The sequence below is a fragment of the Rhinolophus sinicus genome, chromosome 14, assembly GCF_057876585.1.
Source record: "Rhinolophus sinicus isolate RSI-liver-muscle chromosome 14, RSI-T2T, whole genome shotgun sequence".
NCBI classification, from domain to species: Eukaryota; Metazoa; Chordata; class Mammalia; order Chiroptera; family Rhinolophidae; genus Rhinolophus; species Rhinolophus sinicus.
The window spans coordinates 141,008,093-141,034,883 of record NC_142514.1 but is presented as its reverse complement, the minus strand read 5'-3'; the positions used below and the strand labels follow the sequence as shown (position 1 = coordinate 141,034,883).

General features: G+C 54.2%; 1 protein-coding gene across 3 annotated transcripts in view; it reads right to left on the bottom strand.

The window, feature by feature from the left end:
• The window catches only part of PDE2A (phosphodiesterase 2A), an 88,888-nt gene extending 62,833 nt beyond the window's left edge, over positions 1-26,055 (bottom strand). Inside the window, exon 1 of one of the 3 annotated variants that reach the window (XM_019744352.3) lies at positions 25,756-26,055. Coding sequence is in view for 2 of the 3 variants with exons in the window: in XM_019744351.3 (XP_019599910.3) it covers positions 25,756-25,826 (71 nt within the window). In the remaining variant the exon portion in view is untranslated. The remainder of the gene's footprint in view (positions 1-25,755) is intronic. The other 2 variants (XM_019744351.3, XM_074335826.2) reach the window with 2 other exon arrangements.
• Positions 26,056-26,791: the final 736 nt, after the last annotated feature.

Below are 26,791 nucleotides of genomic sequence, written 5' to 3'. Positions count from 1 at the left end.
TCGCTCCGAGACTGCCAGGCCCCGGGAGCAGTAGCAAATCTGTGAAGGAGACACGTGCGCACACACGGACAGGCGCACCACTTCTGAGTGGGGGATAGGAACACTGGGAACCCAGCACTGGGCGGGCAGGTCTGCGTTGGCATCCTCGGAAGCCGGAGAGGGTGCAGGCCCCAGGGCCACACAGTCCATACACAGTTCCGCGGTAGGACCCCCGCGTCCGAAGCGCAGTTCCCCGCAGAGCGTCCTCTGCGCTCAAGCGTCTACGGCAGCCGTGACGCTCCTGCGCCCCCTGCTGTCCCATTGCGGCGGCGCATCCCGGCCCTATTTGCCGTCTGCCTGGCGGGGCGGGGAGGGCGGTGAGCAGGGAGGGGTCACTTGGGTCAGCTCCCTGCCTGGACCCAACCGGTTCCTAGCCTCCGCTTGGCAGGAGATGGGCTGCAGCGGTGGGACGTGTTTCGACTAGAGGGTGAGGATGGCCTTTGCCAACGACTTGCTGTATGACCTTGGTCAGGTCCCCTCCACGGTTTCTGGGCCTCAGTTTTCCCATCTCTTTCACAAAACTGCCAGAAGAATCAACGCTGGAAGGCAGCCAGAGTCCTGACCGCCCTTGCTGGGATCTGACCTGAATCCTTCCCACTGCACTGCAGGCCCCTCTCCCTGCAACTCTCCTTTCCCCCTTTGGAGGGTGACTCTGACTCAGTGAGCCCCCAGCCTCTCAGCCTCCTCACCTCAATGGGCTGATTCATGAGTCCTTTCTCCTTGGGGAGTGCTTTCCTCAATGTTGAATCACTAAGCCCAGTGCTGGACAGAGTCCAGGCACCTGGCACACAAGCTGTGCCACCAGCCCAGGGGAAGGCCTTCCATGCCAGGATTTCTCCACCTCTGTTTCTGAGGCCCAGCTCTAGACATGCTTCTTCCCCTGCTCAAAAACCTTCAGTGACTCCCTACCACCAGCACAATAAAGCCAACCAAACCCCTCAACCCGACATGGCAGACCCTCTATAACTTAGCCCTGGCTTGTTTTTCCAGTTTTGACCCTCTCGACACCATTCCTTAAATTTATACTTCCTGCTCTTCTCACATGGGTGAATGACTCACTCTTACCTCCAGGCCTTTACCCATGCCACCCCACCCCCAATGCCCTCCAGATCTGGTCAGCCTGCTATCATTCGGGGCCCAGGCAGAGGCCCACCTCCGTCAAGGGGCTACCTTAGTCCTCTGGGTTCCCCTTCTTGTGTCTTTCCTGGGAGTCACATCTGGGCTCCTGGGGAGGGGTGACCATTGCTGTCACTAAGTGATCCAGGCCAAGTCAATGTATTTGACTGCACCTTCAAACTAGGGGAAATTTGTCCTGCTTATTAACACTGTAAAAACATGACATGAGCTGAGATGTGTAAAGGTTATGGCTCAGAGAAGGGCCTCCCTTTCTTTTTATGGCCTCAGTTTCTTGCTCTGTAAAGAAAGTGACCAACATAAGGGTTATTGTAAAGAGTGAGTCTGAGCCCCGTTCACAAACCTCTTAGTTAATCCTGCACACGTGTCACCAGGTCAGTCCTGGACTCTGCATTGCCAGGCTGGGACATAGGTACCCAGGAGGCATCTGTTACAGCCACTGACCAGAGCTATTTGTTCTTCAGTGGAAGCGTCTCAGACCTCGCAGTCAAGAGCCAACCCTGGCCTGGCACAGCTGCCATCTCTTGGGCTCCCAGATTAAGGCAGGACCTCCCCAGCACTGCTCTTGAGAAGTTCTTTGTTAAATCTTACTTGGTCTCTCATACTGCAGCTCAATGGCTGGTGCCCCAGGAACATGCTCTGTGTCTCCCCGAACTCAGAGAGATTTGTTTTGTGTCAGTCCTTCAGAGTCAAACATTCCTCAGAGTGTTTTGAGTCCTAAATCTGCCATAGACTTGCTGTGTGATTCTGGACAGGCCACTGCACCTCTCTGGATCTAATTTTCCCCATCTGTGAAATGGTAACACACTAGAGTCCACACACAAACTTCTTCCTTTTGATGCTTGGCAGGATACAGAGCCCTTCCTTTCACAAACATCCCTTCATGTAATCCTTGAAATTCTCCAATGAGCCCACGCCCGAAAGAGGCAACCAGGTTCCTCGAGGTGAAAAGGTGACAGGCCTTCTCTGAATTCTCACGGCTAGAAAGTGACCCTTGCTCCAAGACTAGGACTTCTCCACTCCTCCAACTTTACTTTCTGTGATTCTGAGCTGAGTTCTCACCCCGGCCCATGCCTTGGACGACCCCTGCCAATCCCAGATATTTTTAAGTGTTCCCAGGCAATTCTAATTTGCTGCCAGGTTTACAAATCCTGAATTATATGCACCTTGTCCCTGGGTGACCTCAGTCTCATGGAATTGAGGGCCAGGGCTGAGTGTGTCCATCTGGACTGTGGGCTCTGTGTTTGATGGGCTTTAACATTTATTAAGCACTTACTATGCCTCACGTGTCATCTTAACAGCAGTATAAGGTAGGATCTATTATTAAGCACATTTTACAGATAAGGAAAACTGAGGCACAGAGAGACTAAGCAACTTGCCCACAGTCACACAGCTAGTAAGTAGTGGAGCCAAAATTCAAACCTAGGTTGTCTGGCTCCAACCTGTGCCTTAAATTCATGCTCTATCTAGAGAGGAAAGGCAGATAAGAAAAGCAGACTTTCCCACTTCTTTTCTCTCCAACAATGCAGTGACTGAGGGTCTTCCATTCCAAGTTCCTGAACCCTCTGTCCACATCTGCCACAGGAGTGGCTGGCCCAGCCCCTCCAGCCATCTCTTTTCATTTCCCAGTTTTGTGGGCAACTCTAAGCTGCCCAGTGACGCAGCTACCTCAGAGTGGGTATTTCAGAAAAGGTGACTCAGCCGAGAGCCTGGGTACTAGACCCATTTGACCTCAGGCCCTGTCCAGGAACTGGCCCTCCCTCATGCCTAAAAATGATGACACCTCTGTGGGCCATTGTGTTTACAAAGCATTTCTTCACCCAGGACTGGTGAACAGACTTTCCTGCTAATAATCTCTCCACTTGGCAGTGTGGCACCAGCAGCCCCTCAATAGACCCCAAATCTGTTCCCATCTCCCATGAGCACGTGCCCTGCTTCCATGAGCCTGGCTGGTGCCTGACATGCAGCTATCCTGTTGCTACTAACCATGGTCAAACTCAGGTTCAAAGCTGAGCCCTGTCCTGACATGCTGAGTGACCTCAGGCAAGGCTCTGGCCCTCTCTGGCCTCAGGCTTCTCAGCAGCTGTGAAGGTTGGCCTGGTTGTCTTTGAAGGCTCAGACAGCTCAGGTGGAGGGAGGCAGGTACCAGGTAGGCCTCGCTGGGCAGAAGACAGCTGTCCTGGGCAACGAGGCCTGCCCAGCCATGCTAGGCCAGAGGACTGAGCAAGGACCAGATCCCAATGTGGGAGGCCCCTTAGGAAACTGTGTATGACTCAGTCTCTCTCTGACTTGGGGTGGAGCCCATGCTCTGAAAGAGGCCTCCACCATCCAAGGGGCCCGGCAAAGAGAGAATCCAAGAAGCATCCTGGAAGAAGCTTAAAGCTCGGCAGGTTCTGCGTCTTTCTAGAGACCATCCTCAATACTTCAGGCCTGGACGGGCCATGGGTGTGAGCAGCCCTCAGGTAGCGCGCATTTTCGCGCACGCGCGCGCTCTGTCTCTCTCGCTCTCTCTCTTTCTCTGGGTGTGTGTAAGGCCCTGCAACCAGGTCTGTGAGCACAATGTGGGTGAGGGCGGGAGAGGGTATGAGTACAGGTTTGCAAATTTGTAGCTTTGTGAAGACGTGTGATACTTCCACAATAGCACAGCTGAATGTGGGTGTGTACACAGATGTGAGTGTATCTACAGAATGTGCATATGTGTGTGTCTGTGTGAGTTATGAGTGTATGTACCCTGCAGGTATGTGTGTACAGTTGTGTGTGTGCACAAATGTCCACGTATGCACATATATGTATTCATGTGTGAATGTGTGTGTGCAAATGTGTGAGTATGTGTGTACCCAAATTCACACCAAAGAGCGAAGCTGCCCATAGCCACTAGCTCGGATCAGCTCTGTGTGTCTTCCAGATGTGAGGGCGGCCCTCACACAGAAAGAATCTGGCCACAGGCCGTGCTGGGCACAAGGGCCATTTGGGCTCTGGTTGGGCAGGGGCTGCTCCTGAGCCCCTGCAGCGGCTCTGAGTGCGCAAGCGCACAGGCTGAGTCAACTCAGGCCCCTGGGGTGAGGGGCCGAGGGAGGGTCAGTCACAGGTCTCACCCGTTTCCATCTCATTTGCATGTTATTTGCATACACACCAGCTCCGTGACCCCAGAAGGGGAAGGGAAGCTACAGGATTCCGGCCCAGGACCAATCCAGGCCCTGCTTGTTCACACCGGGGCTGAGGTCCAGGGCACTGGGCACCTAGGCCTGGGGAGCTGCTTCTGGTCATCCACAAACCCCGAGATCCTTCTTCTGCACCAGGCTGCCCCAGGCCATACACAACCATACACACGCTCACGGCCTTTCCACAGACACACACGCCCTTCACTCCTACACACAGACACACACACACTCCTACACACTGACACACACACACACAGACACACACACACACAGACACACACACACACAGACACACACACACACTCCTACACACAGACACACTCCTACACACAGGTACACATCCCTATACACACGCTCACGTGGCTCCCACACAGAGAGGCACGCGTGGGCATGGCTGTCCCAGTACCTCCTTTGGGGACCCCTGGGCCTCCTTCTCCCTGAGGCCCGTACCTGCTGGATCATCTTCTCTTCCCCCAAGCCTGAGTCTGCCTCGCCCACACCCCCAGACTCTCAGTGCCCACAGGGTAAAGTCGGAGCCCTGGTCCTGGCCTTCAATGCCTTTAACACCCACCCACACCCACCCCTTCTCCTGGAAAACCTTCCTTTCTTGCCGCCCCATACTCTGCCGCTGGCGATACATCCCTGCTCAGCGGTCCTCACCAGCACTTCCCAGCGCTCCTCCACACTCCTGCCAGGAGCTCGGCCTCCCCACTATACTGTCAGCTCCAGGGGACAGGACCCTGTTTTGCTCATTGCTGTGGCCCCAGAGCCTGGAACGAAGCTCAACCCAGAGGAATTGCTCAAAAAGACATCTAACAACCATACAAATCAGTGGTAGAAACTTCCTGCCAGCCTGGTCTTTCCCCTTATTGTAGGACTTGCCCAACTGTACTTGCTTCCCTGTGTGCCTCCCCCAGCAGACCCCCTGCTCCTCTGGAAGATCCCGGGGTGTGATGACGCCCGCAGTGAGGCACAGGGAGGTCTGGAAGGTGGGGCCACCTGACTCCATTACACAAAGCCCGCTCCCAAGGAACAGGCCTCTCGACCACCTTCCCCCATCGGAGCCCCTTTCTAAAGTCACCCTGACGGACAATCCAGCCTCTGCTTGCACACTCCCAGGAACAGGGAGCTCACTTTCTCTGGAGCCAACCCCTTCCCCTGCGAGATGGCTCTGCCTGACGCCGACTCCTCCCACAGCACCATCCTGTCAAACTCTGATCGTTCTGAGCCACAATTCCCATGGAAACCAGGAAGGAAGCGGAGCAAAAGGAGAGGCAGATCCCGCTTTCTCAGCAGCTCTACCAATCTTTCCCGCTTTGGTCAGAGGTGGGAAAAGGAACTCTTGGCTCTCAGCCTACCCCAGGGACAGGCAAATGGGCTCAAGGTGATCAGGCTCCCTCCACCCCAAAGACCCTCCACAGGAGCCTGAGGGAGTGCAGAGAGGGTGTAGTATAAGAAACTCCTCAGCAACCTCCACTGAGCCCCATCCCCTCACTGACCCCATCCCCTCACTGACCCCATCCCCTCACTGAGCCCATCCCCTCACTGACCCCCGTCCCCTCACTGAGCCCCGTCCCCTCACTGACCCCATCCCCTCACTGAGCCCCATCCCCTCACTGAGCCCCATCTCCTCACTGACCCCATCCCCTCACTGAGCCCCGTCCCCTCACTGACCCCATCCCCTCACTGACCCCATCCCCTCACTAAGCCCCATCTCCTCACTGAGCCCCATCCCCTCACTGACCCCATCCCCTCACTGAGCCCCATCCCCTCACTGAGCCCCGTCCCCTCACTGAACCCCATCTCCTCACTGAGTCCCATCTCCTCACTGAGCCCCGTCCCCTCACTGAGCCACGTCCCCTCACTGAACCCCATCTCCTCACTGAGTCCCATCTCCTCACTGAGCCCCATCCCCTCACTGAGCCCCGTCCCCTCACTGAACCCCATCTCCTCACTGAGCCCCATCTCCTCACTGAGCCCCATCTCCTCACTGAGCCCCATCCCCTCACTGAGCCCCGTCCCCTCACTGAACCCCATCTCCTCACTGAACCCCATCTCCTCACTGAGCCCCATCCCCTCACTGAGCCCCGTCCCCTCACTGAACCCCATCTCCTCACTGAGCCCCATCTCCTCACTGAACCCCATCTCCTCACTGAACCCCATCCCCTCACTGAGACCCCTCCCCCATTAAGCCCCATCCCCCCACTAACCCACTCCATCTCTCTTCCCCTATGCCCCTAACCCCCATCTCTTCCTCTCACTGGTGCATCCTGCCTTCCAGTCTGTAGGACCTTATGGGGCTGCACTGATTCTAGCCCTAGGATGCTTCCTCCTGAGCGCTGGCTGGCAGCTGGGTGGATGGAGGAGGGCAGGCCGGTCCCCAGCCAACAGTGGCTGCCCAGAATCCCACCCAGCTCCTCCTGGACAGCTGCAGCCCACGAGCTGCCCAGCTTTCCTCCACTGGCTATTCCTAAGCTGGCCCTGCTCCAAAGGTGCCTCAGGCTGCAGTCAGTCACTGACACCAGCCCCCCATACACACACGTACACACATGCACACATGCACACACGTACACACCAGGGCTGCTCGGAGCTGAGCCATGAGCTGAGCCATGAGGCCTATCAAGGCATACAAAGTCTAAGCAAAAAAGAAGAAAAAAATTTAAAAAATAAGTAATACATTTAGAAAAAGAAGAGGGAGAAGGAGAAGAAGAAAAAGAAAGAAAGAAAGAAAGAAAGAAAGAAAGAAAGAAAGAAAGAAAGAAAGAAAGAAAGAAAGAAATTCTCAGCAACAAGGACCCAAGGCCCCATGCTCTGAAAACTCCCTGCCGACTCAGAAACCATCATACAGGGAGGCCCCAGTGTGTGGCTTTGAGGTTCCAAGAATGAGCAGAGCTTTGCGTTCTAAGAAAATCAGAGCTTCTATTATAATGCCCCACTGTTTGAAGAGTGTGCTTCTTACATTCCATGAAAGTGAGAGCCTGGAGTCCTGAGAATACAGGCATCCAAGATCCTAACGTTCTATTATTCTAACTGCCTGAGATGCCAGGACTCCTGGACCCCAACACCAGGGTTTCTCCTCCTCAGAGCCCAGTGGTCTGTGGGCTTGAGTCTCTGTGAATACCAGGTAAGAGCAAGCCCCAGTGAACCCCTGCTCAAGTGAGGTGCATTCCAGCCTCCACTTTTTTGCCTACACCCTTGTACATGCCTAGGTTTCTACTGCCCTCCTCTCTTCTAATTAAATCTTAACTTTAAAGGGGAAGGGAGGCCATTGCCATCAGTGACTACCTTCTGAATGCCAGGTCCACTCAGTTGATTATCTCATTTAATCCTCATGATATTATTAGCCCGACTTTACAGTTGATAAAACTGAGGTCCTAGAACATGAGGTCATTTGTCTAAAGTCACACACCAGAAATAGTTGAACAGCAACCCAAACCTGGCCCCTGGCAAACCTGTGCGCTCCAGTAGCAGGTTGGCTCCCCAAAAGAACCTGCCCCCCACCCATCCTAAGTTTTAGGGCCACACTGGAGCCGCTCCTCCCATCCCAGCGGCTTCCCAGCTCCAGAAGGCAGAGACCATGGCCCTCTCTTCTCTTGCTTTCCCAAGCTGGAGGCAGCTTAGAGCCTGCCACGTTTCCTGATCGATCGAAAGGCACTGGATTCGCAGACTCCTTGGTGGGACTGGGAGATGTGGCGTCTGTTTCTAAGCACCCGTTGCTATGGAAGCCAGGTGCTGCCAGCCCAAAGCCTAGCAACAAGGTGCGGTGTGGTGCTGGGTGGAGGGCACTGTCAGGAGATTCTGAGGCAGCCAGCAAGAGAGACGGGGTGAACTACTTTATCCTCAGGCTGGAGGGCTAGACTTGCCGTCCTGGCTGGGCTTGCGAGAAGGAGGAAGGACGCTGAGGGGGCAGGACTAGGCAGATCCTGAGAGAGTGAGACCCAGAGGTAAGGGGCGAGACTTGCAGAGATAAGAGACTTGCAGAGACAGACAAAGGGAGTCCAGAGACAGTGAAAGGCGGAAACACCATCAGAGAGAGGGAGATGTGGGAAGGTAGACAAAGATAAGAGCTGGTCAGTCACAGAGACCAGTTAGACGACTGGCAAGGAGGAAGTGACTGCCAGACAAGCCGACTCGCAGGGAGGGAGACGGTGTGCAGGAGAGCAGAGGAAAGCCGCAGGGGAATGACGGAGCTAGATGGATGAGTGACAGGAGGAGATAAGCCTGAGGCAGGAGGCAATATAGAGGCAGATACCATGATAAAAGAAGAGAGGACTAGGACCCAAGAGGCAGGTGGGACAGGGCAGCCTGGGCGGTGGAGCAGACAGAAAGCAGGGCGAGGCCAGGCCGTGTGAGCACAGGGGTACCAGGGTCACACAGTCCTGGGCCCCTCCTCCTGGGTCTGCCCATCTGGGGCATGGGTGTCACCAGCCTTGTACCACCACCCCACCATCGGTCTCGCCCCCAGAACACCAAATCATCTAGGCACAGACCTTCAGAAAAGAGACTGGTCAAAAGTCCCATGTCTCTCTTACCCACCAGGGACAGGTCTTGTCCAAGAATGTACGGTAAGGCAGCATCTGAAACAGCAGGAAATGAGGCCTTGAGAATCACAGCCCGTGGGCCAGTGTAAGTTGGAAGGCCTGATGGAGGCCCCTCTGCCATGGTGGAGACAGCTGCTCCAAGAAAGGGGGCAATCCCAGCCTGTGCAGGGACCCTTCCCAGAGGGAGAGTGGAGTTAGGTCCCAAGCCCCGTGCTGGCCACCACTCCTCCCAGCACCAGACGTTCTTCGCCCCATGTCAGAATGGGTGACAGGGCTTTGCTAGACTCTGTCAGGTGTCAGGTCTCTCTCTCCCTCGCCCTCGCTCTCTCTTTGCCCCCCCCCCCAATTGTTAACAGTCAGCAGCATCTGACAGCCTCCCTGGGAGCTCAGCCCCCATCCACTCCCAGCAGCCTTGCTCTCTCCAGACTTCGGAGGGAAGAACCAGACTAAGACTAATTAAGTGGCTACTATGTGCCCGTGGTGATGTAAAGCCCTTTACACTCATCACTTCATTCCTGTCCTCAGAGGACTCGGAGGGCTCGTCCCACCTCCTGCAGCTCCTGAGGTCAGCGGGCCTTGCTGCTCACCCTGCCCCCACCTCACTGCGCCAGTGGGTGCAGACAGGTGCCTGGGAACTGGAAGTTTCATCCTCAGCTGCAGTGCCCATGGTGGGGGGCAGTAGAGGAAGAAGGGGAAAGTATAGGTGGGCAGTGGAAGGTGAGAGGCAGAGGGAAGGTAGAGCAGTGGGCAGGGAGGGCCGGGACACAGGCTGCCATGCAGCAGCCTCACGCCACATACACACACCCTTCTGGCCGCAGCCCAGACGATCGACCCACGGCGCCACACTCCCCTGGGCCCCGGTTCCTGGAAGGCAGTGCTGCAGGGACTATTGATCGACCGCCTCCCAGCCTCCTCCTCTCACTGCCTGTAGGATGCCTCCTCCATGCAGCACCCCGCCTGATCAATGGCACTGCCGGGGGGCAAAGTCCGGGGCAGCCTGGGGACAATGAGCAGTGATCCCCCATCGCTTCCTCAGCTTTGCATTTCTCCTGCTCAGGAACCTGGTCCAGGTAGATGGGTAGTGCCAGGGCTGAGAGGAAGGCTTGTGTTCGTGCATGCACACGTGTGAGTGTGCACACGTCTGTGTGTTCATACGTGCATGCATAAACAAGTCAGTAGGGCAGAGGAGATGTAAATACAAAATGTGAGCCATACGACCTGGGTTCAAATCCCAGCTCTTCCATTTCCTGGATATGGGACCTTCCATTTCCTGGATATGGGACCTTCCATTTCCTGGATATGGGACCTTCCATTTCCTGGATATGGGACCTCTCTGAGCCTCAGTTTCCTTATCTCCACAGTGAGGTTACCAATAGTACCCAACTAATAGGATAAGTGAGGTTATACATGCAGAGCTCTGGCACAATGATTGGCAAACAGTATTTTTTGATACATGAACGCTTTTCTTACTGTTATGGTGCGTGTGTGTGTACGTGTGCATGTATGCATATGTAGGTACCCTTGGAAGGTCCAGGAGAGATTTCTGGGGGTGTAGGCTGCTCGCTAACCCTCAACCCCCATAGAGTAGGGACTGTAGCCGCACTCTCAGCTCATCCTCAGTGAATGGGGACCTACTGCACCCCCCAAAAAAAAACCCCACCTGTGCTAGGCGAGGCTGTGTGAGAGAGATGGATGGCTTGGAGGCCACCAGCCAGTACTGGTAATTAGGAGGCTAACGGCCCAGTGTCCGGAAAGGAATGGGAGGGAGGCTGCATTGTGGGGCCATCCATCAAAGCTAGCAGGCCCAGCAACGCTGCACAGCAGGATGGAAGAGAGGCAAGGGGACAGCTGGAAGGTGGGGGAAGTGTAGATAAGCTAAGGGCCAGGCAGCCAGGCTCAGCCCAGCACTGACCCATTCAGTAGCCCTGAGTGAGTCACTGTAACCTTTGCACCTCAGTTTCCTCATCAGGACAATGGGGCTAAATTGCTTTCTCTGCCTGGGTAAGTTCCAGACACAGCAGACCCAGTATCAGGCCCCAGCACCCACAGGAGCCTTGGGGAGGGTGTGAGGCGTTCAAAGATGCGCTTAACTTCTGCAGGTGTCCAGTTCAGCCAAAGATCTCTGCAGGTACAGAGTAAGGTGATGTGGCACAGTGCCTGGGCTGGGAGCCTTAAGACCCAAGTTTGAATTAATTCATGACCCTTGCTGACCTTAGCCAAACCCCTGACTTGCCAGCTCCTTCCCTGAATGCCTTCCCCCACTATTGCTACTATACACATGCCCAGTCTGTCAGAGGAACAAAGGGCCATAAGCACGGCCCTTGCTTATGCAAATTTCATTCACAGCGAGGATGAAATCACCCATGGGCCCCCTCCGCTTTTGGAGGCAGCAGTTACCTGGAAAAATCCTGGTCAGCAAGTCTGGGGCAGGAGGTCCTATCTGGGGTCTGGTAGGACCATTGCAGGGCCCATGGTCGCAGTTTGTCTCTAATGACCTCAGTGAGCTTAATCATGTCACTACCCCTCTGGGCCTCAGTTTCCCCATCCCTAAAATCAAACAAGCAACAACAACAATAATCTTCAGGGGCTCCTCCTCCCCTGCAGGACAAGTTGCAAACTCATCACATCCACTTCTTCCCAGTCCTTCCCCCGGCTCCTCTGGACGTTGCCAACCCCCCACCCCTCGTTATGTTTCCCCTCTGGACTCAGGCCTCAGGGTTCACTGGTCCACCTCTGGTCCTCTGCCTCTCCACTGGAAAATCTCTTCCTCACTCAACAGGGCCAAAAGTATCACTCCCTCTGCAAAGCCACTTGCATGGCCCCTGAGAGCTAAGCCAGACCTTCTTGCAGAGCCATCAGTGGCCCCCACACGCCTTCTCTGGAGTGTCTGTGTCTCCATCTCACGGAGGTCCCGAGGGTGAGGGCTGAGCTGGGCCAGATTCTCAGGGTCGGGGGAAGAGGTGGGCAGGTCAGGGCCTTCAGCACAAAAGGAAGGGAAGGAGGAATGAGAGAGAGAGAGAGACAGAGAGAGAGACAGAGACAGAGAGAGAGACAGACAGAGAGAGAGAGAAGAAAGGAGGGAGAGAGAGAAACAACTGTCTCCAAGGTCCATTGGGATCTAACAATCTGAATGAACTCTAGTTCACTCCAGACGGAGCCCCCATGCCCTGGCCCCTGCCCCATCCCCCACTCATCTCTCCCCACCTCCCCTTTGGGCCCCAGCCCCTGTCACACACATTAGTACAAAGGCCCAGAGCCAAAATGGTCTCTGGCCTCTGCCGTTGCACCCTGACTGGAGGCTAAGAACATGCCTGGTCGTCATAGCAATGCTGCTGTGATGCTGTCATCACTAATTCATCGCCATAGCCCTGGGAGGCCAGCGAGGTGTGAGGAGAGCTGGTCAGAGCTGATCAGAGCAGCCACGGGGCGCAAGAGACTTGGGGCTATGGGCCTGGGGGAGGCTTAGGGTGAATCCAGCACCCCATCCAGCTGTGTCCTCCCCTCAGTCTCCTACTGCCCTGGGAGGAAGGAGGAGCACAGACCTTTCCCCAGTCTGTCCTGTGCACCTACTACGTGTCCAGTTCAATCCAATCACAGACGTGGGGGGCAGTGACTGCAGGGAGAGGAAGCCCCCCACCCCAGTGCCTGTGAGCAGGTATCTATGTCCTGCTGTCCCCAATAGGGCAGGGGGCTATCCCTCCTAATGTCACAGGGGCTGAGAAGGGGTGAAGGGAAGGGGGAGGAAGTGAGCCCATATTGTGCCCCCTCCAGGCAGGCATGTGCCAGGCATTCCTAAAAAGTAACTCATTCAATTCACACAGAACACCTACAGGGTCGGGATTACTACTCCATTTTACAGAAGCCTGGATGTTCTCTCTGCCTGAATCCTTCCAGCCAATCCCATCTGCTCCTCCGAGAAGCCTTTCAGAATACCCCACTCTGTACCCATCCCCCTTCCTCTGAATGCCCAGAGACGGGGGTGAGGGTCCTGGTTTCTGAAGTCAGACTGGACCGCTGCCTCCTCCTGCTACCCAGGGTTATGAAGGGCACACAGGGTGGACCTCCCACCCCACCTACCCTTCTGGAGAGCGAGAACACAGGCTGCAGCTGTCCGTGGTTCTGAACCCTCCCAGGCATTTCCCAGGAAGTCTGGCTGCTTGTCGATTGGAGGTCACTCGTTCCTCAGCCTGGGGAAAAGGCCAGACTCCACCTGCGAGGCACCGCTGCCCTCCTCTCACTTAGTTACTTCACTCCCAGAACCTCAAAACAAGGAACCCATTTGGAGCAGGAGAATGGGAATGAAACTATTATGCATTCACTCAACAAGCATTTATTGAACACCTACTATGTGTGGTCTGTGAATGGATACAATCGTGAATAAAACTGTATCTTGAGATATGATACAATAGTGAATGAAACAGAATTAATCCCTGTCTTTTTGGGGATTTTGGTCCCGTAAAGTCAGCACTGGGGTTTGCTTTACACATATTAGCCTACTTGATTGTTACAATATGTATAAAGGTGGATATTATTATGCCCATTTTATAGTAAAGCAAACTGAAACTTAGAGTGAAAGAAACCTGCCAAAGGCCACATAGCTAGTAACCAGTAAAGGCAGGATTCAAACCCTGATGTATCTGACCCCACGTCTCATTCTTATTCCATAGTCCTGGGTGGGGTGGGGTGGGGGTGGGGGGGTCACAGACCTATGCTCTCCAAGAGTTCACAATCTAGTTTACCTGTCCAGTTCTCCAGTGAGCACCACAGGAAAGTGTTCCTGGAGTCTGAAGTGAATATCCCCTGCTGGACTCTAACTTGGCCTCTCTTTGTTGGGACCTCAGTGAGGCAGAGGATCTGCTTCCTTCTCCTTGCAGACACCTGGGGTGCTTCCATGAGCTCCCAGTCCTTTCTCCACCCCCACCTTGGCCCCCCCCACAGGAGGGGGGAGGTGTGTGTTCTAAAAATACCTTAATCCCTCCCAGCTTGTGCTCTAATTAAGCGGAGTGATTCACTACTTTAAGTAATTTATTGCTAGTTACATAATTGCTTTAATATTTGGTTCTAGAATTGGGGAACAAAAATGCCCCCATTCATTTCACAGAACTGTTAATCCACAGAGGGGTTTATGGCCCCTAATGGGGGTACATAGGGAGAGAAGTGGAATCATCTTGGACAGGCCCCTGTTCTAGTCTGGATCAACATATGGCCACGTCTACCAGGGCCGCAGGGCATGCCGGATCCAGGAGAAGCAGGTTTATGGAAACACCACCTCTCCACGTTGTCACCAGTCTGTGGGTTTCTGAGGTTACCATTCCCAGCTGGCCCAACCCTCAGACTGAAGGCCTCCCCTCAGGAGACCGTGTCCCAAGCACGCCTTCCCCGCTGGGCCTCACTGCTTCTGCTAGTCCATAGGCGCCGAGGCCCAGAGACAAGAAGCAGTATGTCAGAGGCAGCATGTCAGAGGCATGCCAAAGGCAGCTTCACGTTATGCATGTCAGAGGCAGCATGCATGTCAGAGGCAGCTTCAAGTTATGTGCCCAATTTGTCAGCTCAAGGAAAACCCAACACCTCTAGCAGCCCCGTAAGAAGTCACCCCACAAAGGTGACTGACTGCAAAGGGCACAAGAGAAGTTTGGAGGATGACAAAATATTATTTTCTTGATTGAAATGGTGGTTATATGACTGTCTATATTAACCCAAACTCATTGAATCATATACCTTAAATTAGTGACTTTATTGTATGAAAATTATACCTCAATAAAATAGATGTAAGAAAAATAAAAATAAAATTTAAAAAAGAAGTCATACCCCCACCTTCTGGGCTCCCATAGCATAACAGCTGTGCAGAATTGGCAGCCATGCAGGAACCGAGGAGGGCAAGCACAAAAAACCACCTATGGATGACACATAGTAGGTGCTCACACAACAGATATTTGTTTCATTCCGTTCCAGTCAGCAAGAATTCACTAGGCACCCCTGGGGACACCTGCACTCCTGGAGCTCAGTAGCTCTCCCCCTGTTCTTGCACACCCCCAAGAGGGAGCCAAACTGCACACCAGGTAGGCACATTACACACTTTGTCTCATTCAATCCTCACAGAAACCCTAATGAGGTGGGCGCTCTTATGGTCCCCCTTTTACAGATGAGGGGACAAAGAAGCAGAGACGCTAAGAAGCAGAGGAGCTAAGATTTGAACCAGGAGACAGTCCCCAAGGCTTGTCTCACTCACCTCTACTAGTAAGTGACATGGGTTGGAAACCATGCACAGAGGGCATGCCTCTGACCCCAGGCCTTGACTAATGAGGTTTCCACGAGGCTTGCAAGTAGAGGTACACCCAAGCAAAGAAGGCAAGTGAATGTGTGTGAGCTTAGAGAGGTGGCAAGAGGCAGGGCCAGCTTTGGGAAGGAGGGAACTGGGTCAGGCAGCAAGCCTGGAAGAAACACAAAAGAAATCAGGCAGAGTCTGAAAAAATGTGGCAGAGGGCACCCAGCTATGCCAGCCTGTGGGCTAAATGCCTGCTCAGGACCTGAGCATTCAGGGATTCTCAGTGCTATTCCTGACTCACTCCCCCCACAATTTGTCTCTTCCCAGTTTCTAGGCCCTAGTCGCCAACTCAAAACCAGTCACTGCCTCTGGCACAGGCAAAAGCCTTCATCCCAAAACTTGTTAAAGGCTGGTGGGAAAACCATCAATGGTGCCATGTGGCAGGGGAGTACTCCAAGATTGAGGAGAATGGAAGGGAAACCAAGACCTGAAGAACAATAGGAGTTAGCCAGGTAATGGGAGGGGGCATCGAGGAAGGGTGTTCCAGGCAAAGGGAACAGCACACGCCACAGTCTAGAGGTGAGAGATGCTGCACAGGTGGGGAACCACAGGTAGCTCAGGCTGGCCACCTGCTGCAGTTGGTGTCTCCGCCGAGTGTGAATGTTTCTGGGGGTGTGCTCCATGTGTGTGCTCAATCGTGTCTGTGTTGCACACCTGGGTGTGTATATCTCGATTGTGGGTATCGCAGTTCATTCTGTTTCTGTTGTTTCTAGCTCAAGTTTTAGATTCATCCTGTGTGTTTCTCAGTGTGTATTGAGGTGTGTGTGTTGTGTGTGTGTGTTGCAGGTCTCTCTATGTCTGTGTGCTGTCGTCTGCTTCTCTGTGTGTGAGCTTCTGTGTCTATTGAATGTTTGTGACTGGGACACTTGGTCCCTTAGCTCAGGTAACCAGGGCCCGGGGGAGAAGCCTGGGGGCAGGGGGTGCCATGAATGGGCGCTGCGGAGTGTGGAAGTCACAGGCCAGATGAGGAAAGAGGGATGCCCCTGGAAGAGGGTTTAAGTTGCCACACGTCCCTGCATTTGGTAGGTGCACACTGGGGAACTAGGCCATAGCTCAGGTAGGTGAGCTGCAGGGTGGGGACTGTCACTCTTTGCCTGACTTGTCTACACAACTCACATGTCCTCAGCCAACCCTGACGCAGCCTTTCTGCCTCTCTTACCTACACAAGCCTCCCTGTGGGCCCCTGTAACTCCCCCTTCACTTGGAGCTTCCTAAAACCAAAGGTAATTATGACCTCAATGGCAGTCTCACTGCTTCCCAGTCAGGGGGCAGGGCGGTCATGGAAGGAAGTATGAATAGCTCCAGCCCAATAGCAGACGACTAGGTGCATGTGAGTGCACTCAGGAAGCCCTGGTGGTGCCTGGGCGCCCTCCAGGCTCCAGTGAATGTGACAAAGTGGGTGTTCAGAGGGCAGGGCCCGGCTTCTGGTGCCTGCTGTGAGATCAACCAGCTGTGTGACCTTGGGCAAATCAGCACCCTCTCTGGGCTTCAGTTTCCCATCACCCATTTGTCCATCCAGGTCTCCACCTATTCCTGTCATGCTCTGTGCCCCATAAGCTGACTTTTAGTGCTGCTTCACCCCAACACCCACCCCCACATCTTGCCCTCTGACCTCCAGTCAGGTTCTGCCAATGAGGGTGGGAGAGCCGAGTGGGAAGGGAGAGTGCTCTGGATATTTACACCCTCACCCCCTCTTGGATCTGGAGCACTCTCCTTACCCCTCAGGCCTCTCAGATGTTCCTCCTAACTGCCCCCGACATGCTCTGTGGTTCTCTTGTCCTGCACCACCTCCATAATAGCTGCCCCATCAAACTACCTTCAATTAAACCATTTGAGTGTATCATCTGTTTCCCTGCTACAAAATAGGGCTAGCTCCTTGAAGGATAGTGGAGGTGATTAAACAAGGTAATTTTAAAATATAAAGGACACTCTGTAAACCTTAGTTCTCTCCATCTAGCCCCTAAACCTCACCCCACTTTAAGTTGTAAGAGAACTCTGAATTCTCTGGCATGAGAGGACTGCTATACCAAGCTGCCCCCTGCTTTTCTTCAGTCCTACCCACTTCTGGCCCAGCTCCCAGCACCAGGAAGCCTCCACCCAGAACCCCAGCCATGGCCCCACCCTGGAGCCCCCCACAACTCAGCACAAAGGAAGCTGTCTATTTGCTTGTCTGCTCCCACCCCGCCAGTGCTAAATTGGAAAAGCCACTGCAGAGTTACCCAGTTCTACCCATCACAAGCTCATTTCCACCCGTGTCCTTGCATCCAGCCCCTTGCCTCCAATATCAAACCTACAGAAAGACATATTTATCTCTAGTTCCCCAGGGAAGGGAATCTGCCTGCTTCCAGCTGGACCATCTAACCTCTCACCTTCTCACTACCCAAACTGCCAGGGGAACACTGGAGTTCAAACTTCCCCAAGCTGAGTGGGGTGAGGCATGCCCTTTTCTGGCCCCTCCACGGCAGCCACAGCTTGAGTGGACTTCAGAGACCTTGCAGCCAACTTCCCTGCTATGGCAGGAGTCGCATCTGCAGCCTCCATAACCAGGCTGCCCAGTGCCTGCTCACACCTCCCCACCCCACATACAGGAAGCTCATCCCTCCCTCCCAGGCAGCCCCTTCATATGGAACTGCCCTGCCCCACGGCACTGAGCCAAGCTGGGTCTCCAGGACTCTCCCACCATCCCCGAGCTGTCTCAGTGCTAAGAGCCTGAGTAGAGATTATAAAGAAAATCTTGACAGTTAGGATAGTGGAAACCGAAAAAAGCACCTGATGGAAAGATGAGCAAATAGAGGCTTCTAGCGGACGTCCCTTGCCTGGTCCCTCCCTACCACTGGGCTCCTCTCCATGGAGTCTCCATGCTCCACAGGATGACAGACTTCACAAGCTCCTGGGAGGAGCCTCACAGCAGGCAGAAGCTCTGGTCCAAACTTCAAAGGCAGCATCTGAGGCCTCGGAGGAGTGGAAATTGCCAGGTACAGGAGGTGACCTCATGCCAAAGATTTAAACCTCTACTCTGAGCTCCCCACCTCTTCTAGAGCCTAGAGGGAGGAAAGAAGGGAGGGAGGGAGGCCAGACACACCACTCTCCCTGTTCCAAGCCCTGCCATCTGGCCCTGCATCCTGCTGTAGGACTTTGGGTTAATCACCACTCTTCTCTGGGCTTCAATATTTGCATCTATACAACAAAAGGACTGGGCCAGGAGTCCCTGAAACTCTCTAGGGGGATGCAAGTGTGGCCATTAAGAGTTCCCAGGAGAATGGAACTTGGACACCTCTCAGCCATGTCCAGCATTTCAACCTAATAGTCCCAGATCCTGGCTGACCCGATCTGAGCCTGAACACAAAGACAACCTGTGACTCCTAGGGACCTCACCGACTTGCAGGGGTCCCAGAGTCCCCTGAGGGAAGCCCAGCCCCATGCATGACAGTCCTTCAGCCCAAGTCTACACACATCTTGTCTCTACCTTCAAGCAGGTGTGACCCAGGAGAGAAAGTGTTGAGTAGCCAGACCTTGGGCATGGCCTTGCTGGGTCGGCAGAGCAGGTGTACGCTCCCTCACACACATTCATTCATTCCTATCCTCATGCTCAAACACGGACACCCATACACAGAGATCCACACCCACACACAGTTTTACTAGAACATAGGTACGTAACACTCTACACACAGGTGAACACACACACAAGCCACATTTGCATGTATGTAACCATTCACCAATAAATCAGGCATAAAAATGGCCACTTGCATGTTCACACATATGAATATGTCCACACTTTTATACAAACACTGGTTCTCTTAGACCTATATACATATATGCACAACTGGAGCTCACATTCAGACACACACACACACACTCAGATACAAAGCATAAATAAACCAACCAATCTCACCCCATCTCAGCATCAATCAATTCACAATCTAATAGAAACCCAGACCCCAACAGCAATGTCATTCTAAATCCATGTCCAAATCTAAGCCTGTCCCAGAACTGTGAGGAGAAAATTTCTTTTTCACTGGCTTACCCCCTCCAGTGTCTGTCCCTGCTATGGAGGGTCTAGCCTCTCTTCAGCCTTCTTTCCTCCCTATACCGTTTAGCAGGGTCCTCCCACCCCCGGCCCAGTGGAAGTGGAGAACAATGGGCTGTCCTCTCTCCACCTTTCATCTCTGCTCTTCAGCCTCTTCCCTCCCTCTCTCTGGCTTTTCAAACATAAAGAAGATCCAGGCTGGAATGCACAATATGTGACAGCAACCCCTGCTGGAGACATGTGGCATTACAGCACAGCTCTAGTGCATGGTCATCACTCCCGAGGCTGGAGTGGAGGGGAGAGGAAGAGGACGACGAGTAAGAAGTTGAGAAGAAATATGGAGGAAGAAGAGGAGCACAATGCTGGGAGCACCAACGATGGAGTTCTGAACCCTCAGGCTGTCTTGGGTTTCTCCAATCCAATCCATTCAGCCCAGGCTGCAAGACGCATCTTCCCAAAGCCCAACTCTAATCGAGTCCTGCCCCTGCTCAACACTCTTGGGTAGATCCTAGTGAGCCACAGCAAGAAGTCCAAACTTACAGCCTGGAATCAGGTCTCTGAGATGACTGGTTTACCTCCCACCTCGTCTCCCAAGGAGCCCAGGCCTTATCTTCTGTCCCTTGAGCTCAGCTGCTCCTCTGCTGAGATGTCTAACTGCTCATATCTTGCCAATCTTTCAAGGCACAGCCTTTGTCATCTGGAACAATAATCCACGGAAAGAGCAGGAGCTTTGGGGGGCAGACCAACCTGTGCTCCAGGCCTGGCTCCATCAGTCACTGGCTGAATACCTCTGAGCAAGTTATTTCCCCTCTCAGATCCTCTGTTTCTTCATCCAGAAAACAGTCGCCTCTTGGGTTTGTGGTGAGGATTAAATGAGATCATGGATATGAAAACAGCGCTCTGGAAGCTGTCAACTTGTGTGTGAATGTGTTAAGAGTCATAATCATGGCTTAATCTTTTTATCCCTGCCCCCAATACATAGCTGAGGGATCCCTGAGGAGAAGGACTGAGGCCGCTTTGCCTTTGGGGCCTGCATATCTCAACACCCACCAGGGTCTGCCCCCAGCCAGCCTCAGCAGCAGGGTGTGGATTTGGATCCAAGCAAGCAGTCCGAAGTGTACTTACTGCAAATTCACCCTGGACTACAACTCCCAGAATGACTCACAGACTGCCATGGGCGTGGCCACAGGCTTAAACCCTTTCTCATCATGCCTTTTCCTCCATTGCATTCTCTGGGGATTATTCTCAGACCAGACAGGGCAGCCTAGGGAGGTGGTCACATGTCTCTGAGCCCCTCTGCCCCTCCCAGAGAGCATCCACACTTCTACCACCACAGCTCCATTTTAGACCTCGTCTCCCACATGATGACAGTTTCTGGGCTCCCAGCTCTGGTCCCTCCCCCTCCAGGCCCCACTGAATCTAAAAGTGTAGGTGAGTGTGGGTGGTTCATAATGGCAGCAGCTAACCTTTATAAGCACCTGCGGCATGCCTGGCACTAAGCTCTCCACTTCCAGATTCTTCATCCTGCCAGGAAAGTGTTATTATTCCCACTCCACTATTCACATAGGGTTCAGAGAAGTTAAGTAAGTTGTTGAAATTTGAACCTCTGCCTGTCTGCCACCTTCTCTATTCTATTTTCAAAGCTGCCTCGGAACCCAGGGTAGCCATCCAAAGAGTGAGAGCCCAGAAGTCCCAGGGTCCATCTAGCTCAGCAACTACACTGTTGGGAAGTCCTACCAGATGTCTGATTTAAATCTCTTCTGCTCCACCAAGCCCCAGGGGCCTCCTGTTTTTCAGGGAGGGCAGTGAGAAGGGTGACTTCAGGGACTTCAAAAATTGGGTCACGTCCCTGGGGACCTGGCCTTTCCTAGGGAGCAGGCAGCTGAACAATGGGAGATAAATGTGTTGAAAACAACCCTGTTACTAAATATATCAACTTCCTGAGAGGACGGTGGTGCTGACAGGGAACCCGTGGCCCCTGCCCTGGAGGCCACGGTCTTGTGGCTCAGACAAGCTGGGGCACACAGAGCAGCAAAGGCACCTCCCGCTGTCCCAGGGGCTGGGCAGAGGGGTGGGAGGCCAGCATGAAAGGGGTGATGTCTCACCCTCTAGGCCAAAGCTGCCAAACCCAAGCTGGCTGATTTGCATATACTTTGCATTTATTTGCATGCCACTTTCTGGAAGCGGCCCACATTCTTCAGCCATTGCATCTCCCGCGTTTCCAGGGTTTCTGTTTTTTCACTGAACATCCCATTCTCAAGCAAGGAGGAGCCCCTCAGTAAAACTGCTGGGAGCACTAGGAGAGACCAAGAAGCTGCAAATTTAAGGCTATGTCTACAGGGGAAGTCCGCTGGGGGACAGACACGTTGGCAGAAGACAGTGCTTCCTATAGTCTAACCTCAAGTCCCTCATTCTTTTCCTGCTCCAGCTCTGCCCAGTCCTTCCCCTCCCGTTGCACTTCATGCTTAGGTCACTTTGAACTCCCACAGTTCTCACATAAACAAAGTCATGCTTGTGTTCACCTCAAGGCCTTTGCACATGGTATTCCTGCTTTCCGGGGCTGGCCCTCAATTCCACCTGGGAAAGTTACTCCTCCTTCTAAGCTCAACCCCAAAGCCCCTCCTCTTAAATGCCTACCCCTGCTACTGGCAGAGATAGGAAAGACCATCGCTTCCCTCCATGTAGTCACTGGCTCCGTCCATCTCCCCACAGGGCTGCCTTGTTTGGTGGGCAGCAACCCAGTGAATGGCTGCCAAGTGAAGCAAGGAATTAATGACTTCTGATCCCCCTTCCCTGTCTCTCTGAGCCCCTCTCCCTGAGGATGTCACTCACTTATAGGAGGGGAAGGGATGGAGAGTGCCTCTGCCCCCACTTCCCCTCCCGTCGGGGAGCCTTCCCCTCATGCCCACAGCCCACTCTCATAAGCCAGGAGGTCCCACAGCCCCTCTGTGCAACAGGAAGTTCTTCCTATTGTCTATGCTCACTCCCTTTTCTGGCCATGCCTTCTTCTTTCTTATTTCTGGAGACGGGTCAAGGACTATCCCATCTCAGCTGTACCATCTGCTCAGCTCTCTCTTCCCAGGATGTATTCATACCACTCCTGAACCATTATATCCCAGGGAGTACAGTGACCAGGAAAGAGAAATGACATGAGACCAGGCCAGGTAGCCTGGAGTAGCCAGGCCGTGCAGAGGAGCCCAGGGCAGCTATAACCACTACAAGGGAGGGGCTGCCCCAGAGGGAAGGCATGAGCATCCCGGCCCTGGGGGTATGTAATGTAAGCTGTGCTAGACAGAGCTGCAGACAAGCTGCAGAAAGGAGTGAATAGCTGCTAGAAGTCCGCCCAGAGGTTCTTCACGTCCTTTCCCCCTCGGTGGCCCTGGGCCTGGCTGCCCAGCCCTGTGCGGTGAGTAGGGAAGCACAAGGAAGTGGCTCTGCCTTTGAGGAACTCCTCGGCTGGCCCGGTAAGGAGCTCACACACGGGGCCTCACAGGGGAGGCTGAGGCTGGGCCGCAGTTTTGAGCCTGTAGTATCAGGGGAAGAGACTTCAGGGTGCTTCATGGGGACAGCGGGAGAGGGAACCAAGGAGGGCTTACTAGGGGAGGATTCCTATTCCAAAGCTTTTCGTCAGCTCCCTAATCCAATGAGGAAATGTCCAAGTTCCTTCGCCTGGCACGTGAGACCCTACAGCATCTGGTCCCTTCTGCCTTTCTTCCTGTTCTCAATGCCCTTCTCACTCCTGCCAACCCAACTCCTTCTGTCCTTTCTCACATCTATCCACCTTTACCTGCTGTTCAATCTGCTCTTCCTACCCTGGCAATTCTTATCCACCCTTCAAGACACAGCTCAAAATTCTCTTCTTCTGAAGCCCTGGCTTGGTGCAGCCACCACAGTTTCTGGGGCTTCCCTCTGCAAGCACTGCTCACACTGCAGGGTTGTAGGTTTCCACTTCTGCCTCCCTGAGAGCAGGGTCTGGGTTGCTGTCTCTTTGTGTCCCCAGTGACCAGCTCAGTGGTCACCAAGCAGGTACTGAGGAGTCCCTGTTGAATAAATGACTGAGTAAATGAATGGGTGCATGCAGGAATGGAAGCGTGCTGAGAGGGTAGGCTGTAATAGGCAAGCAGCAGGGGCCTGAGGAGCACAGCCTGACCTGAGAGCAGCACAGCTGAGGGTGAGACTCCCAGTCCATTAAGACTGAGGGGGGTACTGCCAGGCGTTCTGCCTCCCCCATTTGGCTAGATCCCAGCCAAGCCATCAGTAGTCCCTGGGGAAAGGAGGCTGGAGTGGGAAGCAGGAAGAGTGGCAGGAGCTGCTTGGGGGGCAGGGGGAACTGGGGGGGGGGGTGCGGGGAGCATAAAGGCAATTAACCCTCACTGAACCGACTCAGCTCAGACAACCAAGAAGTCCCATGTGGGGCCTGAAGGAGGAGACTGAGGCTTGTGTCTGATGAAGAGCTTCAGCTCCAAACTTGCAGCCAGAGGAGGGTGAAAAGCCACGGCCTCAGTTTCCCTGTCTGGGAAGAGATGGCTCCGTGATCTCTGACCCTCTGCACCCTGGCTAGAAATCCTGCAGGGGTCTCGCTACTACCTTACTTGCCTGAGACTTCCAAGGGCTTTTCCTTCCCAACATCCCGCTCTCTGAAGTCCTGCCACTGCACCCCACATCCCAGTCCAAGCCTGAGCCACGTCAACGCTCCCTTCCTCATCCTCTTCCCAAGTGCTTCCACCTCTCCCTTCAAAAAGCCCTGGTTTCATCTGCCCCTTGGCCCACTTGGCCCCAGACCTCACTGCTTGCCCACATTGGCCTGGCCTCCACACTGGCCTCTGGCCCCATCTCTCTCTTCCATTTCAACCCTGACAGTGCCACTAAGGCAGCTTTCTAAAACCTGAATTTGATTATGCCCTTCCACTGCAAAATACCTTCCTGGGTTCTCCAGGGCCCAAAGGATAAAGCCCAAGAGGCCTGGAGTTCCAGGTCCTGCAGGATATCGCTCCTGCCTACTCTCCAGCCTCCTCCCTGTCCACGCACGTGTCAGACCCCAACCCAGGGCTTTTGCTCGTGCTGTACCCCCACCCCCACCCCCACACCTGTTAGCTTGATCCTGGTCTTCCCTGCTTAATTATTCTCAAGCTATTTTATGTCTTGGGAGCTTAGAAGGCCCCAGAGGGCGGAGCCTTTCTTGCCTATTTCTTTTCTGCTTCTCCCCACAGGGTATAGAAAGAATTGTCCTGGGCTCATGGACGTGGTCACACATGTAGCCACCCCTAACCTGCCTCAGTGCCACGGTGTCCCAGCTGTGTCCTCAACCACCAGGGAAAGAAAACAGCTCCCCACGCACACCCAGATTAACACACACATATAGACACACAACATTCATACCAGCCACACAAGCACCAATATATGCACCTCATGTACACTAAGGTCATGGTCACACACCCACACCAGGACACTCATGCTAACACACACACACACACACACACACACACACACACAGCAACGCTGATATTCATACACTAATATACACAAAAACACGAATGCACATGGAATCAAACGTGCTCAATACTGAGCCACTGTTTTGTAGACACATTAACATGCATGCAAACATAAAAATTCAAACACATACACCTACACACACACCAACCTGCACTCACACATGTGCAGAGAAACTTTCACAGTCATACCGTGCAGCTCAGGCTGCTGCCCATCCAACTGCCAAGGACCCCAGATCTCTACAGGCCCCTCCATGCCCCCCTGTCCCCCTGCACCTCACACATGAACACACATATACATACCTTCAGGTGGCCGGGCGTAGACCTGCACTTCCACTGACTGAAGGCACACATGTCACTTGCCTGCCACCTTGGTAACCCTCAGACGGTGGAGGGCACCTCCATGGACCCTCACTCCACATACCTGTACACGCATCGCCCTGCCTGTGGGCACACAGGAGGCCGGAGCACAGGGGCCGCACTCCACTGAACACTGTGGCACTCCCTGGACAGGTGCTTTGGGGTCAAGTTGCCTAAACTGGAGGCTCTGAACCCCAGTTCCTTGGAGGGCAGTTGCCCCAGACCTTCTCCTGCTCCAGGTCCCCCCCTTCCTCTCTACCCCGCACTCCCTGTGCCACAAGCCCTGGTGGTCGGGACACCGTCCCTCTCCAAGGTCCTGAATCAATGTATAGCAGCCCCCAGAGCTCCTTGGAGCACCCCCCACACACACACACACACCACAGACCACCCCCAACCCCCAGCCTCTGAGGAATGATGCAGGTTTATTACCAACCCTTCCCCAGCCACCAGCCCCTTCTGTGGGACCCCAGCCCCATCATCCCCTAGATACCAGGCACCCCTACCCTGTATAGAGCTGTCCCCCATTCTACAGTCTGGCACCCAGGCACCCAAGAGCAGGATCGATCCTCCCACGTGGCTCAGCATGCCAAACCCAGCTCCTTGGAGGGACTCTCAGGACCCCGTCCAGGGCACCTCTTGTAGGCACTCACCCAGACCCCAGCCCCTCGATAGTACTCACGGCTCAGCCGGTCGCGCTGCCGGGTACTGCTGGCTCCTGCAGAGGATGGAGTGGCCGCATGCCTGACCCATCGCTCCTCATCATCTGCCTCCCCAGCCGGACTAAGGTGGCACCTCGCCCTGTCCACCCTGCCTGGGGCTCCAGGCAGGGCGCCTGGCCCAGCAGGCACGGGGACCAAGAGCAGCGGCCTGTCCCCGACTCAGCCTGGACTCAACACCCCAATCCAGCCCTGCTGCCCCGGCTGCTCCCTGCTGCTCCCGCCTCTCCTGCTGCCACTGCCTCTGCCGCTAGGCTGACTCTGGGAGGAGGTTGGAGCAAGTCTGATAATGCAGAAGGGGGAGGGGGAGGGAGGAGGGACAGAGAGGCCCAGACAGAGAGGGAGAGAGGGAGGGAGGGGTAGAGAGACTCTGGCTGGAAGAGAGGAAAAGAAAGACTCACACACAGAGGGAGAGACTGAGAAAGAGAAGAGACAGGAAAGGGAAACACATGAAGGAGAGGAGAAAGGGATCAAAACCCCACAGAGATCAAGATGGAAATACAAAGAGATCAGAGAGGCATAGGGAAAACACATGCACAGAGGAACAAAGACAGAAAAGGGGGAAAAAAGCAGAGACAGAAATGGAAAGAGAGAAGGAGGGAGGGAGGGGTGGGAGTGAAGGGGGGGGGAGAGAGAGAGAGAGAGAGCGCTGGTAGAGGAGCCCAGAGAGAGGTGTGAGGATGAGGGGTATGCAATGCTCATAGGCTAGGATGGGATCTGGGGTGAGGGGCAGGTGGGTGGGACCCAGACCGCATCACAAAGGGCCTCCAGCTGGGGAATAGTCCTGTACCCTCAAGTATGGAAGAGCCTGGCCTCCAGGCAGAGCCCCTCTGGGCGCCCTTACTGGGTCTGTATAATGTCCTCACGTGCATTCCCAGCATGGGGTTGGGGACACTAGAGGCTCAGAGGGCTTTTGCAGAGAGTCTCCAGACTCGGAGCCTTGTCACAGAGTTCACCTCTTGGTGGCTCTGCTTAGCTGGGACACTGTGGGAGCTGCTA